This window comes from Gigantopelta aegis, chromosome 7 (genome assembly GCF_016097555.1).
Source record: "Gigantopelta aegis isolate Gae_Host chromosome 7, Gae_host_genome, whole genome shotgun sequence".
Taxonomy (NCBI): Eukaryota; Metazoa; Mollusca; class Gastropoda; order Neomphalida; family Peltospiridae; genus Gigantopelta; species Gigantopelta aegis.
The window spans coordinates 23,606,513-23,623,645 of NC_054705.1; the positions used below are offsets into that span (position 1 = coordinate 23,606,513).

A 17,133-nucleotide genomic window follows, 5' to 3' on the forward strand; every position below is an offset into this window, starting at 1 on the left:
TGAGTCCGATAATTACCAAATGTTGCAGGATTGTTCACAATTCACTCTAGTCCATTGTGAGTAAGTGATAGGACACACCACCAAGGTCAAGGTCATCTGGAGTCAATACCGGGTGTGGCCTCCGCGTGTGTTGACAACTGCCTGGCACCGCCTGCCCATTGAAGCAACCAGAGTACGGATGACGTCCCGGGGGATGGTGGCCCACTCGGCCTGCAAGGCTGCTGCCAGCTCGGGCAGGGTCTGGGGCTGTGGTTGTCGCTGTCGGAGGCGTCGGTCCAACTCGTCCCATAGATGCTCAATTGGGTTCAAATCTGGTGATATCGATGGCCAAGGAAGGACATTAATGTTGTTGTTCTGTAGGAAAGCCGTTGTGAGACGTGCTGTGTGAGGCCTGGCGTTGTCATGTTGGAACACTGCGTTGGCGTTGGCCATAACTGGAACGATGTGTGGCCGGAGGATCTGGTCAATGTAGCCCTGTGCATTCAGGTTGCCCTGCACGTGGACCAGGTCAGTTCTGCCAGTGTGTGAGATGGCTGCCCACACCATGACACTACCCCCGCCGAATCTGTCCACTTCCTGCACGCAGTTTGCCGCATGACGTTCACCACGACGCCTATATACGCGACATCTTCCATCATGACGTCGGAGCAGAAATCGGGACTCGTCATTGAACCACACCTGTCTCCATCGCAGTTGAAGCCATTGTCGATGAATCTGGCACCACTGCAGTCGGAGTCGACGGTGTTGTGGTGTTAAGATGACACCTCGAACTGGACGTCTGGCACGAATTCCTACCTCACGTAGGCGGTTCCGTACGGTCTGGTCGGATATCCTGCGCAAACCTGGTATTGCTGCGGCTGTGGAGGTGGCAGTAGTCAATCGTTCCCGAAGGTGGCGTACCCGGATGTAGCGGTCCTGCCCGGGGGTAGTGACCCGTGGTCGACCGGATCTAGGGAGGTCACGTGTTGATCCATGTTGCTGGTAACGGTCCCACAGTCTGGAGATGGTGCTTGGGGACACATGGAATGCCCTGGCAACGGCCGTTCTGGATTCGCCTGCGTCTAGTCGGCCGATGGCATTGTTTCTCTGCGGTTCACTGAGACGTGGCATGTCCTGGATTGTCAACTGTCGGCCAGATACAGAGGCCAGGCAAGCGAACACCCTGCACTTTTATACTGTCGGTGTTCATGTTGCACGTGCAGACAACGCACTTGCAGTGGTGACATGGTTTGCGTTTTTGCGAATATTCACATTTTGGAACTTTATTGTACAGTAGCTGCGTTTTATCGAATGTAACCGTGGGAATGTGTTTGGGACATGCAATGACCTTATATTCACAAAGCATGAACCGGTAGGAAACATAAAATCGGAGTTATAACCCATTTGTACCCTTTTGCGTTTCTTTTTTTGAAGAGTATATATATATATATTTAATTATATCTGTTGTAATAAATTAATTTAACTGTGGCGTACTGCATCACTCGGTGGCGTGAAAACATTTCCCAAGGATGATTTACTTGCACTAATCACTCCCAATCCCATCAGACATACATGTAGAACCCTGGTGAGTTATCTGTCCCGAGTGAATGAATGTTGTAAACCCGAGCCTTTACATACTTTTCCGATCCTAGCAGAAGCCTAGCAAGTAAAAAGTCCCCTAATTCAATGTCTTATTTATCGCTTGACTGGTACAAACTGATCAGTGTTTAAGCCTGTGGTATGCTGCTGTTAAACATACATTCCGGAGTGGGATGTAGCCCAGAGGTAAGACACTTGCTTGATGCGTGGTTGGTCTAGGATCGATCCCCGTCAGTGGACTCATTGGGCTATTTCTTGTTCCAGCCAGTGTCCTTCAACTGGTATATCAAAGGCTGTGGTATGTGTTATCCTGTCTGTAGGATGGTGCATGTAAAAGTTCCCTGGCTGCTAAAGGAAAGAATGTAGTGGGTTTCCTCTCTAAGACTAAATGTCAAAATTACAAAATGTTTGACATCCATTAGCCAATGATTAATAATAATAATAATATGGTGTCGTTAAACAGAACAAACAAGTTAATTTAACAAACATTCCTTTCTTCTGTTTTCCGTGTCAGATTGCCAATGCGAACAACTGCCTGTCATTTGGTGACTACATGAAGGAACTGCGTGGTCGCTACCTGAAGAACGAGTTTGAGGAAGAAGGGTTCGAAACATACGAGGAATCCGACATTAGGAAGGACCGATTTCAGCTGTTGACCGATCGCTTCACACAGATTGCTAGGTTGTGGTACGTCTCACAGGTTTTATCTCTCCAAGGGCAGGATTTAGCTCAGTCGGTTGAGTGCTCGCTTGAGGTGCTTGCGTCGCAGGATCGAACCACCTTGGTGGATCCATTCAGCTGATTTTTTTTTTTTTCGTTCCAACCAGTGCACCAGAACTGGACAAAGGCCGTGGTATGTGTTTTCCTGTCTGTGGGAAAGTGTATATAAAAGATCCCTTGCTGCATTAGAAAAAATGTAGCGGCTTTCCTCTGACGACTATGAGTTAGAATGACCAAATTAATTCATGTGCTCCAGTGGTGTTCTTAAACAAAACAAACTTTTTCATCTCTCCATGTGTTGTCAGCTGGAAATACAACTCCCGAGTCACCAATGGTGAAAACGTTTCATTCAGGAAATAAGGAAATGTTTTATTTAACGATGCACTCAACACATTTTATTTACGGTTATATGGTGTCGGACACATGGTTAAGGACCACACAGATTTTGAGAGAGAAACCCGCTGTCGCCACTTGATGGGCTACTCTTTTCAATTAGCAGCAAGCTTTCTTTTATATGCATCATCCCACAGACAGGGTAGTACATACCACTGCCTTTGATATACCAATCATAGTGCACTGGCTGGAACGAGAAATAGAGTGGGACATAGTCCAGTGGTGAAGTGCTCGCCTGATGCTCAATCGGTCCAGATTGATTGCATGCAGTTTGTGTATTTATTAGTCTCCTTCCAGTCCAACACTCGTCTCCGTCCTATTTGTCTGTCCTTCTATCTGTCCGTCCATCCTTCTGTCTGATTAGCTGTCCAACATAGTTTTCCAGACCTTTTTTCACAATGCCTCAAAATACTGAGCTGAAATTTTGTGTGTAACTTTATCATGTACTGTTACAGATCAAGTTTGACTTGAATGGTGATGTAACCATTATTGACAGAATTATGGCCCTTGGACTACAAAATGTTTTTTCCCCAGACTTTTGTTTTCAGAATTCTTCGAGATATTCAGCTGAAATTTTGTGTATAACTTTACTGTTACAGATCAAAGTTGATTATGTTTTGTGTGTGGGTTTATCACACACATTTACAGATCACGTTAGACTTTCATTGCGATTTACCTATTTTTCACAGAATTATGGTCCTTGAACTTAAAAGATACAAAAATTTATTTGGGCTGGTAGGGTACATGTATTGCTGTACAGGTACTCCCAGAATGCTTGTTATTTATAAATTAATTGATGTAATAAAACAGTTAGGCACTGTGAAATATCATCAGTGCATGTTTTATCCACATTTGATAGGTGTTTTTTGACAGTTTTGCCACTTGTTAAAAATACCAGTACAAAACAGGATTATATCACACAGAATATAAAAGCTCAAAATCAGACTGTTTACTTTGTTCCATGGATGTTCAGTTCAGAGGAATTTAACGGTACATAATATTGCTTTCCTTTGATCCTTCCTCATCCCTAAAACTGCTCTTTCATAAATAGACAATACCTGTAAATTACAGATTATTTGTCCCGAGTGAAATTAATGTTTTCAGTCACAAGCTTTAGCGAGTCACGAGTGACAGATAATCCATAATTCCAAGTATCGAGTGGGTTATTGTATTTATTACCCAGAGTGTAAATAGTTTAGAAACTTAAACTTTAAACTTCTTACATGACACAAACTATAAAATATACAAGACGTGAAAGCCTGGGGAAACTGATGATGTCACGAAAGAAAAGCAACAAGAGACTTGACAGTCGAGGAAACCGATGACATCACCAAACTAATGTCATTATGTCAGCGGGGTAAGATAGAAAAATAGAAAATATATTCACCTGGATCTCACTGCCCATATGGGTAATAAATAGAGATTATTATATCATATTGTGTGTCGTACTGATTTTACGAAACGAGTCAGGATTTTTGTATTGCCCATTCGAGAGCAAGGGTAATACATGAATCCTGACACAAGTTTCGTAAAATTAGTACGACATTATTATTCACATTATCCCAAATATTATTTTTATGAATAACAAGCTAGGACCATGTCAAAACTTTGAAATGTAACTAAAAAGAAACGATGAAATGACGTCATTTTTGATAAGCGTTTACACTGAGGAAGGCACATTAAGTTATGACATCGTTTCACAAAATACGTCATTCGTGGTTTTATCTTGCAGCATCAACGTGATTCTGGACGAGTTCTTCATTGATCTGAGAGACAGCAACTGTATGAATGAGCTTATGACTCGAACCTGGTAAGTCAGAGACGATAGTAAACAACTGCCATATCGTGTTCAGTTTATGACCCGAGTGAAATAATTTTCAGTTGTCATGAGCTTTAGTGAGTTACAATGAAAATTATTTTACGAGGGACATAAACATGATTCAGATTGGTAGTGAGTTTAATATCCTATTTATTACCCATAATCAATCTTAATTTATTTCACTCAACTCTTTAGATGTTCCTGTAAGGTTGCAGTGTGCCAATCAATGAGATACAGTAAAACCCCACCTAACGACCAGCCCGGTTCTAAGGACCAGCCCAGTTCTAAGGGCCAGCCCGGTTCTAAGGACCAGCCCGGTTCTAAGGACCAGCCCGGTTCTAAGACCTCCCACTATGCTATAAAGACCATTATTTTAAATACCGGAATATTTCCTTATTATTTTATAGTAAAACTACCCCGGTATTAAGACCACCCCGCTATTGCTGATTACGACCACAGCATTTACATGTACTTGTCACATCACATGGTCGACAAACAATAAATGATGTGGTAAAATCTTGCCTAGTTGTCCACGCTATGGTGTTATTTTCTGGAAGGTATGGCACACAGTCATTTTATTGTATAACTTGCACACAATAATGTTAAAAAGTAACAGTTACACAGAGTAACATGTTGTTGTTTTTTTTAAAGCAAATGCCATACTAGTACTATCCTAGTACTTTATTTTTCATAGAAACTTTCAGTCAAGTGAGGCAGAATTGACATCACACATATTTATATTACCTTTGGGACAGTGGACGTCCTAAAATATCGGGAGGGTGTCATTTTTCTAGACAGTTGTTAATCTCTATTGTGTAATAATTAAGAAAAAGAATGGGTCCAAGCTCACAAATATTAACACTTGATTTAACTTGGTTTAACACTTGATTATTCTTCCATTTCAGTGTAAATGTTAATACACCGTTATCGGTTTTATCAGTTTACACATTACTGACAGCAACCCAAAATCATCATTTTGAATGTTGAATGTTGGTAATTCAGTATTGTGTAATTCAGAATGTTGGTAATTCAGTATTAGGACTACCCCATAATTAAGACCAATTTTAATAAGGCCCACTGATGGTCGCAATAGTGAGGTTTCATTGTATAATAAATTGTATTAGAATAACATTTTATTACAAAATTTAACAAGTCAAACAGTCATAAATCCAAACTGTTTAAGCTACATGACATCATTCGACGTGTGTTTTCTAAATCGTGATGACATAATTATTAGGACAGACAAGGTCATTGGTTTGTAAGTGCCAAATTGTCCAATATTAAATCTTTATTTACAGATTATAAACCCCCAACATTTTCCAGAAAATGTGTGAGAATGACAAAGCTTTAATGCCATAAAACATTTTCTTTTTAAAAACAAATCTCTATGTTTCCCCCTGTTTTCTTAATGCGCGGTCGGTGTGGGATCGATCCCTGTCGGTTGGCCCATTGGGCTATTTCTCGCTCCTGCCAGTGCACCACGACTGGTATATGTATATTGAAGGCCATGGTATGTACTACCCTGTCTGTGGGATGGTGCATATAAAAGATCCCTTGCTGCTAATCGAAAAGAATAGCCTATAAAGTGGCGACAGCGGGTTTCCGTTCTCAATATCAGTGTGGTCCTTAACCATATGCCTGATGCCACATAACCGTAAATACAATATGTTGAGTGCATTGTTAAATAAAACATTTCTTTCTTTTTCTTTTTTCTTAATGATTTTGTTTGTACAGGATACATTCCATGCATGCTGTGGACACGATCTGTGCGACGTGGGCCGACTACAACCAGGATTTTGTACACCTGAAACCAAAAAACTTTACTATGCTGGTTGAAGTTGGGCAGAGGAAAATTCTCCTTGAATATCTACGTGCAATACTGGCAAGGTATGTAATGTGTACAACTTGGGGGGGGGGGGGGGGATTTGATGTAGCTTAGTACATGTAGGAGAGTTCTCGTTCTCAGGATTAGTATGGAGCTGTTGATTTCCTTTCTTATACTATCAAGTGTTCCCATCCCTGCCTGTGGGAAGCGCAAATAAAAGATCCCTTGCTGCCAATCGGAAGAGTAGCCCATGTAGTGGCGACAGCGGGTTTCCTCTCAAAATCTGTGTGGTCCTTAACCATATGTCTGACGCCATATAACCGTAAATAAAATGTGTTGAGTGCATCGTTAAATAAAACATTTCTTTCTTTCTTTCATTCATTCTCTAAGACTAAATGTCAAAATTACCAAATGTTTGATATCCAATAGCCAATTATTAATAAATCGATGTGCTTGAATGAATGATCCTGATAAATGGGCACATCACTATTTCTGTCAGATTGTTTAACCTTCTGATTACTGAAGGCGAGATATCTCACCTGACATTACGCCAGTCGACATACTGTACACTGTATACAGTGCATTCCCCAGTTTGTATTTCCCGCCGTTTTGCACACAATACTCACCAGAAATTAATGATACAGTTTCCTGTAAACATTACTTTACACAATGGCTGCTTTAATGGGTTTTTTTCAATGGAAAATACCTTGGAATTTTGAGTTCAAAAAGTGGTTTTCGGCAAGTATTTTTGCTTTTACTCTTCTTTCTTTTCACTGCAGGAAGTTGACGTTTAAGAATTACGATGAGCGGCGGGAAGCTTGTGACAAGATTTGTCGTGAGGCCAGACAGATGAAAGACCTCTTCCAGGAAATGGCACCAAAACAGGTATGTACTTGTAACAAAGGGTTATTCCAGAATTGATCAAATGGGTGTATGTGTTTGCAACATCTTGTTATTAAGGCATACCTAGTTTAATTTGTTTTTATGTGAACATTTTGTAAATGGACATGGGTGAGATATATAGAATAATAAATGAGTTACATGTACCAGTTATTATCAAATTTATGTTCCGAGTGAAATAATTTTCACCTGTTACGAACTTTAGCGTGTGACAAGTGAAAATTATTTCATGAGTTTGTTATTCTATTTATTACCCCAGCTACATAGGCTACACGTATTTAATTCTTCTGAAGTACTATAAACAGAGGATAATAAACGAGTTACCAGTTACCAAATTTATGTCCCGAGTGAAATAATTTCCACTTGTCACGAGCTTTAGCAAGTAACAAGTAAAAATTATTTTACGAGGGACATAAATTTGATAATAACTGGTACAGAGTTTGTTATTTTATTTATTACCCCAGCTATTTGGGTTTTTTCGGCTACAAGTCCATGTATATAGAAACAACGTAAACTACTTTACTGTGCTGGGTATTGCTTTAACTTTGTATTTTATTCACGGTTCACAGATCATTTTCAAAAACCAAAGTTCTATATATTCTGTAAAACAATATCTATGATGAACTGCACTAAACTACCATTTTATTACAAGTTTAACACTGAAACCAGAAAGACGTAAACGCAAATGCTTTAAACTATGTGATGTCATTGTGTGTGTTTTTCTAAATCGTGATGAAGTCATGCTTAGTACCGACATGGTGATTGGTTTGTTGGAATCAAATCGTCCAATACTAGTGTTCGTTAAACTAATGCATGATAATTTTGTCAGTGAGAAATTATGATTTTTATTTTTCCCGTTACGAGTGCCAGCTGGGGTCTAAATCTAAATGATTTGTAAGATCAACCATCACGAATTTACTAATACAGGGTATTTTAAATCACAGAGCAAAAAGTTTTTATTTCCAGTCCTACAACATAGTGTATATTATATTCTATTGAATGAAAGTTTATCAGTGAGTGTTGGCTAATTCTGTTTTCAGAATGTCGGTATCTTTGATGTTCTACCTGCTGTATCAGAAGTTCTAAAACTCCGAGACACATCCATGCTGACACTGGAAGTCATGGTAAAATTTTCTTTGTATAAAAAAAACATTTGTTTGTTTAATTACACCACTAGAGCACATTGATTAATTAATCATCGGCTATTGGATGTCAAACCCGATGTCAAACATCAGAGAAAACCCGCTACATTTTTCCTAATGCAGCAAGGGATCTTTTATATGCACCATCCCACAGACAGGATAGCACATACCACGGCCTTTGATATACCAGTCATGGTGTAGTGGCTGGAACGGGATTGATTTCAGACCAACCGTGCACAGAGCTGCCAACTGCTACGCTTTGGGCGTAGTTTGCTATGCTTAGTCGACATTTGGTACACTGCTACGCTACTATGCTCTCATGGCCAAATTGCTGTGCTCAGTTGAAAAAAAATCCAGTATGATAAGCTAATAATAAACCAGTAATAACCTTTGCAACAGATAAACATAATTGGATGATTAGTGTATTTGGCCGACATTTCTATTAACGAATTATGTTTTATTTGCCAAGTGTATACGTTTCATCTTTATCACAAATTATAGGTCTACAGAGGAGTACAGTTGAAAAGCGGTCGATTTTCTGGCAATTATACTAAAATTTTGACGTAATCTTGGACTACAGTAACTAAAAACTGAATTCCTCTTTTATGTGGCTTTTTTTATTTTTTATTCTAACATATAAAAGTATAATTTGCAGATTAAGAACCATTGTAAAACAGTTATAGTAAGATGTATTCAATAACAGACATGTAGTTTTACTGTAGGCCGACCCCAGTGTCACGTACTATAAAACCTTCAAAGAACTGTTCTTTAGTTACATGTATGTTATGCTTGCATGCTGTGAATATAGAAAATTGCATGTGCATGTATGCCAGTTAGAAATAGAGTAATTTTAATTTTAACTTGAAATAAGAATATAAGCATTCAAATTTAATATTGATCACATCATCGCACAACAGTTAGTTTTGGGTTTATTACATTTCAATGCTGTTTGGGAAAAAAAAAATCTGGTCATTCATAATCCTGTTCAAATCACCTGACTTATTTGACAACATTCGTTACATTTCGGGTATATAAATTTCCCTTGACCAACAACAAGCATTATCTATGCTAAAAGTCTCGAAAGTTTATACAGCAGTTTCTTTCAACTTTGCCGTATAGCCTACCATTAAAAATAATACTATGTTGAAAAGAAAAGCCAATGACAGTGGAGATCACTCCGATAAAAGAAGAAAGTCATCACAAAGGTACAGAGAACTGCTGTAACTTGAAATACAAGAGAACTAATGTGATGCTAGCAGAATGAATAATGAATCTTTGTGTTCAAAGTTATTTGGTGTTTTCTTTTGCTGCTGTTTATGACATTCGGCCATGCTACGCTCAAATATCATTTGCTTCGCTCAGCTTGTCATGAATGCTACTCTCACTTGTGTCTAGGGGTTAGCAGCTCTGCATGCATCAAGTGAACACTTTACCACTGGGCTACGTCCAGCCCAGATATACTGACCAAATATGCCAAATAATTTTGTGGATCTAGCTTCAACTATTGTACGTTTCTCTGTCTTGTCTTTTGAAGGGTTTAGTGAAAAAGTATCCGGACATTCGACTGGAGCAGCTGATTAATTTGATTCTTTGTCGAGGTGACATGAATCGTGCTGATGCCAGACAGGTAACATTTCTCCAGCTGAATCTCATATAGCTGTTGTACAGCACTGGTTGGAATGGGAAAAACTAAACTGATTAGAGAGGAAGGTTGATTTGTTTGCGGGTGGGGGGTATATTTTTGTTTGGAGTGGGGGGGGGGATTTTTTTCTGTGGTTTGTAAAAGTTTTTAGGTGGTCAACCAAAAGTAATAAATCATTTGTTGTGAATGATGGCAATGATTTAGAGTCATGTCTCATGTTGATTTTTAACATATTAGAAAAATTACTTTCCCTTAGAACATGTGATTCAGCTCTTTGTAATATAAAGACTGCGGTCTTCATTTGAAATCAATATGGTGTTCATTGTGGAAATGAAACATTTTATTATTTATTAGATGTATAAGAAAGAAACGTAAAATAATTGCGGGCTGGGAGATAGAGTAAACAGAAATCTTTGTTAATATAATCATTATTTTATCGTAATTTCTGTTTTGGTTGAAATTATTTTGATTAATGTTTAATTTTGAAACTACTGTGTACATTTTTAATGTTTTGATTTAATTTTGTTTTCAGTTGGCTATGGATGCTTTAGGAGAAGACGAAGTTGCCAAACACAAACCCCGGGGACTGTTTTCAGACCTGGCGACATGATAAAGTTAGCATGCAGGCTTGAAATTCATTCCGTGGAGTGGGAATCAATATTTGGCTCTCAGATTACATCATGGAAGCAAATGATTAAAATTGACAGACCGTTCTGGACATTATTCTCAATATTAGACTTCTAATTGTTTAAGCAGCTATGAGTGCAAGAGTTGAGACAACGTGGATGATAAAAACAAGATTTATATTATAGCTTGTGAAAATCGAGATTTTTTTATACAATGTATATCTGAAATACTGTCAGACTTTAGAAGGCAAAACTGTTAGTGAAGTCGATCATAAAAAAGCATATTGTACAGGCCCATAAAAGCTGGAGAGGCTGAGGTGCTCTTCCCCCCCCCCCCCCCCACACACACACACATACACTTTTGGATGAAAATGCTCTGTTATATAAATAAAGATTAAATGTGGCTTGTGTCCCCTCCTTACTAGAGACTGTAGCCCTACCACTAGGTATTGTTCTTCCCACCGCCTACCCCAACTCTGATGTACATTTTGAGGGTTATTTTCTGCCTGCTTTCTTTCAGGTTTAATAACTTTTATTTGAAACCTTATATGCTTGCAAAATTATAACTTTCTTTTGCATTGTGTCGCTAACTGAAATCAAATACTGCTATGCAGTTGAAATTATCTTAAGTCGAACATTATTTTTCAACATTATTAAGTAAGCCCTACATGTACATTTTATTTAAGCTTTACTTATTTCAATGTTTGAAATAATAAACTTATAATAATCAATATAAAATCTTTGTAATTTTTACAGGATATTTTTAGCAGGGTGGATCACAGGGGTTTCGTGACCCCTCTTTTGGAAAAAGTTAAGGATCACAATCCTGCTATGACCCCTAAATATTTTTCATTCACGTTGCACAGTAGCTACATATTATATTTTATTACCCATATGGGCTCAAATATACAGGGTAATATTTTTTCGATCTCTGCACAGTGTGCAGATTGCTTCTACAGCCACTGATTGGCTGGCTTTAAAATCACAACGTTTGGTTGGTTGCTTGGCATGGCCGGAACTTCACTTTCATTCATATAATGTTTCCATTCATGAGTCAGATTACACATACGTTATACGATCTACAAAGATTTACAAAAACAAATAGACTCATTTGTTTCGTAAACATGAAATGGTATAGTTTAATAAACAGCGGCTTTAGTAATATATAAAATAATTATTTTCAAATGCAAATACATTTGTATTATTTTGTACTGTAAACATTTGGCTGTAACAAGAACGTCGTTATGCTATAACGCCACTTACATTACGTCATGTATTGCGCGTAAGATTATATGACGTAATGGCTGATGGCTTTTTGTTGTAGACTGCAGAGGAATATTTTTACATTAAAAATCAGTTAAAATTGACAATGGGTAATAAAGAGAATAACCAACTCGCTACGAGGAGTTACGAATTATCTGTCCCTCGTGAATGAATGTTGTAAAACCCTCGCCAAAGGCTCGGGTTTACAACATTCATTCTCTCGGGACAGATAATTCCTCGTAGCTCGTTAGTTATTATCTAAGTATTACACCAGTGTAAGATATAGGTCATGTCATAACAATCACTCAATATATCTAGCTAGTGTAATATTGGCGTGACGTAGATCACTCACTGACCCAATTCGTTAAAAAATAACGTGTAGTAGGTCTCGACATCTGCTTACTTCTGTGTTGCGGCTTGTTTGCAGTTTGTTTGTAATAAATAAAATACTAAACTAACTTACCTGTCTTCCCATTTTTATGAAACAAGTGAACAGTGTTGGTATCCAACTCGCTTTCACTCGTCAGATACCAAAACTGTTTACTCATTTCATAAAAATGGTATGACAGGCAAGCCTGTTTAGTATTCTATATTCATTAAAACAAATGCTGTATGTTATTCAAAGCTCAACAAATTGAGCAAACACCTAACTTAGGAATCCGCTGAAAATTATGCTAAATCTACTCTTCTTTTTTTTCTTGTATATTTCATAACAAATCAATGACACACCCATGTAGAAGAATAGCTTGGTCTATTCTAAATGGTTAAACATAGGAAATGGTTTATTTAACGATGCACTCGAGGCATTTTTTCCCCCTGCGTGTGCTGTAACCTCACCGTGGTGCAGGGGTGTAACATTCTCTTTGAGAATGGCCAATACAGCACAAATGGAAGTTTAGAGTAAAATTCGGTGTCCGTAAAATTCTGTGATATTTGTATTTGTATTTTTGGCACAGTTCTTTACACTGTTTTTGTTTAAACATTGAATTTTTATATTGATGTTGATCATCACTTTATTTATTTGCATTATCATAATTTGACACCCAATAGCCGATGTATTTTTCGTGCTGGGGTGTCGTTAAACATTCATTCATTCATTCGAGGCATTTTATTTACGGTTACAACTGCATAATGACAACAACAACAAAAAATTTATTGACAAATATAACGATTTTACCTTGAATTAAATTCCAGTCAGTGCACCACAACTGGTATATTAAAGGCCGTGGTATGTGCTATCCTGTCTGTGAGGTGGTGCATATAAAAGATCCCTTGCTGCTAATGGAAAAATGTAGCGGGTTTCCTCTAAGACTTGCTGTTGAAATTACCAAATGTTTGACTAATAGCCGTTGATTAATAAATCGGTGTACTCTAACAAACAAACAAACAAACTTTTGGAATTAAATCGTAAATGTTTTCAATTAATATATAATAAAATTATAACTGTCGCAAAATTTAAGGGGGCCCTAGGCGCCCGCCCCCCCCCCCCCCCCCCCCCAATCCGCCTCTGTCGAATACACCTAGTGTACATTATCTGCCAGTATCTAACATTTGCACATTTGACATATGTCACAAAATTGCCATCGGTGCACCGTTTCACCCATGGCAATTCTTTACAAAATTTCCGTGGGAGACAAATTCTTAAGTTCGATCCTGTTAAGTTTCCAAAATTACCGAAGATGTTACCATAGAAATGTCAGTCAAATTGGGGGAACTATTTTGAATCGGAAGGGACTCGTGTGTAGGGCGTTACCCGACTAGGTGAGCGTCGAAAGCGCGAAGCCTGTGACTGGGTGGTACTGGAGGGTCCCCCCCCCCCCCCCCCCCCCGAAATAATACGAATTTTGACCCCTCTTTATGTGCTATCCTAGCATGTTTTTTGTGCTCGTTTTGAAGAATTTTAAATAGAGAATAATACGTCAGTGGCCGTTGATACCATCTCACAACGTGTTGTTTTGAAATGTATCTAACAAGCGAAAGCGAGTTTGATACGTTGTTAAACAACGAGTTGTTAAATAAGTGTTAACATCTTTTTCGACTAAAAGTTATTTACAGCCGTTGCACTTGTTGCTGACTTGCGCGTCACAGACACATGAATATCAGGTTAACTATACTTCACAGTGTAATTGATTTCCATCGTGTAGTTTTTTCATTGGATGTATGGCAGTGGTGACCTGGTCATCACCTAGGATCAGCCAGTCGTATGTCTTGAAATTGTTAACACACGTACATGTGTTAACAACCATATGTATAACCAAAAATAACGCACGGTGTTCTCACTAACGGGTGTGTAAGAAAAACATTTATTTGACCCAACCCTTGAAATGAACTGCAGACAGGAACAACATTTTAGTAAAGTAATTGGGTTATGCTCAGTCCAGACTACCAACTGCCAGTAGAAAGTTGGCCAACTTGACGGTTGCCTTGTAATTTCCCCAAATCCCGACTTCAAATGGGTGCGCTCAGATTAACAACTAAAGGGGTTATATGACGAGTATCGAAATTTAAAATACACCTGTGACGTCACAGTATTGTCTCAACGCTCCATTATTTTTCAGTAATGGCGAGATAAATATAAAGATAAAAGATAAAAACTTTATTGCATATAAACATTCCACATACGAAACTGGATGCAAAACATATGCATAAACAAGAAACAAACAAAATGACTAAATAAGGACTAATTATGGGCAATATATACTACTCAAAAGAATTTAAGGGTCAAAAATTTATAACCAAATAAGTTTCAGAGTGTATTAGATTGATGATGTAAACTACACCAAATTTTTTATTTATTGTTCCATATTTACAAAAACCCCACAAATAAACGTCACTGTATACAAGAAAGTCGCATGACATGCTGTCAAAGTTGAAGGTTGTCAAACATGGATTTTACACAGAACATTTGTTTAATAGTGTGTGAATCCACCCCTGGCGCGAATACACTCGACACATCGTTGCCTCATGCTGTTGATCAGACGTCTGAAGAACTCTTGGGGAATGGCCTGCCACTCTGCCATAAGAAGTTGACCCAGATCATGAAGGGGCATGGTTATCCCGAACTCTCCTGCCTAATTCGTCCCAGGCGTACTCTATTGGGGCCAAGTCAGGCGAATATGCTGGCCAATCCATCCTGGCGATACCTTGTTGTCTGAGAAAGTCCGTTACCACCCTGGCGCGGTGGGGTCTGGCATTGTCATCCTGCAGAACTGCCCCGCCGCCAATCTGCTGAAGGCCTGGGAGAACCAACGGCCGGATAATCTCATTCAGATAGCAGATTCCATTCAGATTGCCATCCACCACATAGAGGGGGGTCCTGTGGTGGATAGAGATGCCGCCCCACACCATGACGTTGCCACCACCGAAACAGTGACGTTGTCTAACATTAACGTCTGCGAAGCGCTCCCCAGGACGTCTGTAGACACGAACCCGACCGTCGTTGAACTGGAGACTAAACCTGGACTCATCAGTGAACATCACTCGACCCCACTGAACACGTTGCCACCGCAGATGAAGCGTGCACCAGTGACGTCTGGCCGTTCTGTGACGTGGTAGGAGTGGTGGTCGAACAGCCTGGCGACGGCAGCGTAGATTATTGGCTCTCAGACGATTGCGTATGGTTTGATCAGACACTCGAGTTCCAGTCGCAGTCCGCAGATTGTCACGTAATCGGTGTGCAGTGGTTGTGCGTTGACGTAGAGCCATATTGGTGATGTAGCGGTCCTCTCTATTTGTAGTGCTTCGGGGTCTTCCCGAACGTGGACGATTTCGAACAGAATTCGTTGCTTGGTACCGTTGCCACAGTCGGCCAACGACACTCTGACTGACACCAAGTCTCAGAGCAACATTTCTTTGCGTATTGCCATCCTGAAGCTAAGCGATAGCCCTTCCTCGATCTTCGATAGTCAGTTGAAGTCGTACCATTGTCGAATTTGGAGTGTGCATCGTACACGAACGCAAGCTCCAATTATACGGAAATTCAGCATTGGGAACATGGAATACACGTGCAAAGCGTGCAAATGAAGCGCTTTGTGAAAAAGCAAGTTATGGGCACTTAGCAGACCTTTCGCTTTCGCCCTAATTTACATGCAAATGTAAGCATGTTTTCGCCATTAGAACTAGTCGACAGTGGATTTTAATTCATTTATGGGTTGCTTAGACCCACTTTCGTCAAAATGGAACAATACCATGCGTGACATTATGGTCTAGCTAATATAATTGACATTCAGAAAATAATGTCGAAAATATCGTCTGACCCTTAAATTCTTTTGAGTAGTATACATGTATAATTGAAACCCTACTTGATTAACCCACCAAAATCACTAGTGTTAAACTCCATACTAACATATACCGGCATAAAGTTTTTATTTAGTGGTGTATTTTAAGTAGGGGAATATCTTCAGGAATGGAGAGTTACTCGGACATTCCTCTATACGTTAAAGCGCTCAGTCTATCAACTGGATGGTCGTAGAAGTCGTGACAGAAGAAAGTTGGCCAACTTTCTGCTAGCAGTTGGTAGTCTGATTCTACATTTTCCAATTAAAGTGTGCGTCATGCACGACAGAGTAGGGGGTGGGAGGCTGAGTATTATTGGCATTTATCCTATTTTTCTTGATGAATTATGCTTGAAGAACGCAATAAATTGAATGTTGTCCTCAGCCGTCTAGAATGATCGAAAACGCGTAACTAACGGGATTCGATGCAGTTCAGTTAAAATTTTAAGTACAAACTGAAAGTTCTATGTATATACGTGTGTAGTAGCACTGTAAAATGATAGATATGTAGAATATTTGCGGATGTAACTGTAACGAATTATTACTGTATAGTACGGTTCATTTTCATTTCATTTGATCAGTTTGGTATGACTGGTCTTTATATACTCAGTGAAAAACTGTAGCATGCAGGAAATTGAATTTCAGGACATCTAAAATGACCCCGGACCCCCCCCCCCCCCCCCCCCCCCCCCACACACACACACACACCTAGAAGTGTGGTGTTTATATACATCGAGAAAAATACATTTTTGAATTTATCCGCATTTGTCGTGATGAATTTTACTGAACCTTTATAAGAATATTTTGCATAATATTTTTCCCTTGAAGCGGAACTCTCCTCTCCGTGGGGTGTGGGGGTTTGTCAGGACGTGACGTCAACAATGCTATGACGTTTTAATACGCTTATTGATGTCGAAGCGATACTACGCACATTCGTCTGAATGCAATTTA

At 39.2% G+C, this 17,133-nt stretch overlaps 1 protein-coding gene across 4 annotated transcripts in view; it reads left to right on the top strand.

Annotated features, from left to right (window-relative positions):
- The window catches only part of LOC121377261 (exocyst complex component 3-like), a 38,252-nt gene extending 26,876 nt beyond the window's left edge, over window positions 1-11,376 (top strand). For all 4 annotated transcript variants that reach the window (XM_041505184.1, XM_041505185.1, XM_041505186.1 and 1 more), the window contains exons 17-23: window positions 2,093-2,265; window positions 4,424-4,501; window positions 6,245-6,397; window positions 7,115-7,220; window positions 8,276-8,359; window positions 9,912-10,004; window positions 10,552-11,376. In XM_041505184.1, coding sequence (XP_041361118.1) covers window positions 2,093-2,265; window positions 4,424-4,501; window positions 6,245-6,397; window positions 7,115-7,220; window positions 8,276-8,359; window positions 9,912-10,004; window positions 10,552-10,629 — 765 coding nt within the window. In that variant the 3' untranslated portion in view covers window positions 10,630-11,376. The remainder of the gene's footprint in view (window positions 1-2,092; window positions 2,266-4,423; window positions 4,502-6,244; window positions 6,398-7,114; window positions 7,221-8,275; window positions 8,360-9,911; window positions 10,005-10,551) is intronic.
- Window positions 11,377-17,133: the final 5,757 nt, after the last annotated feature.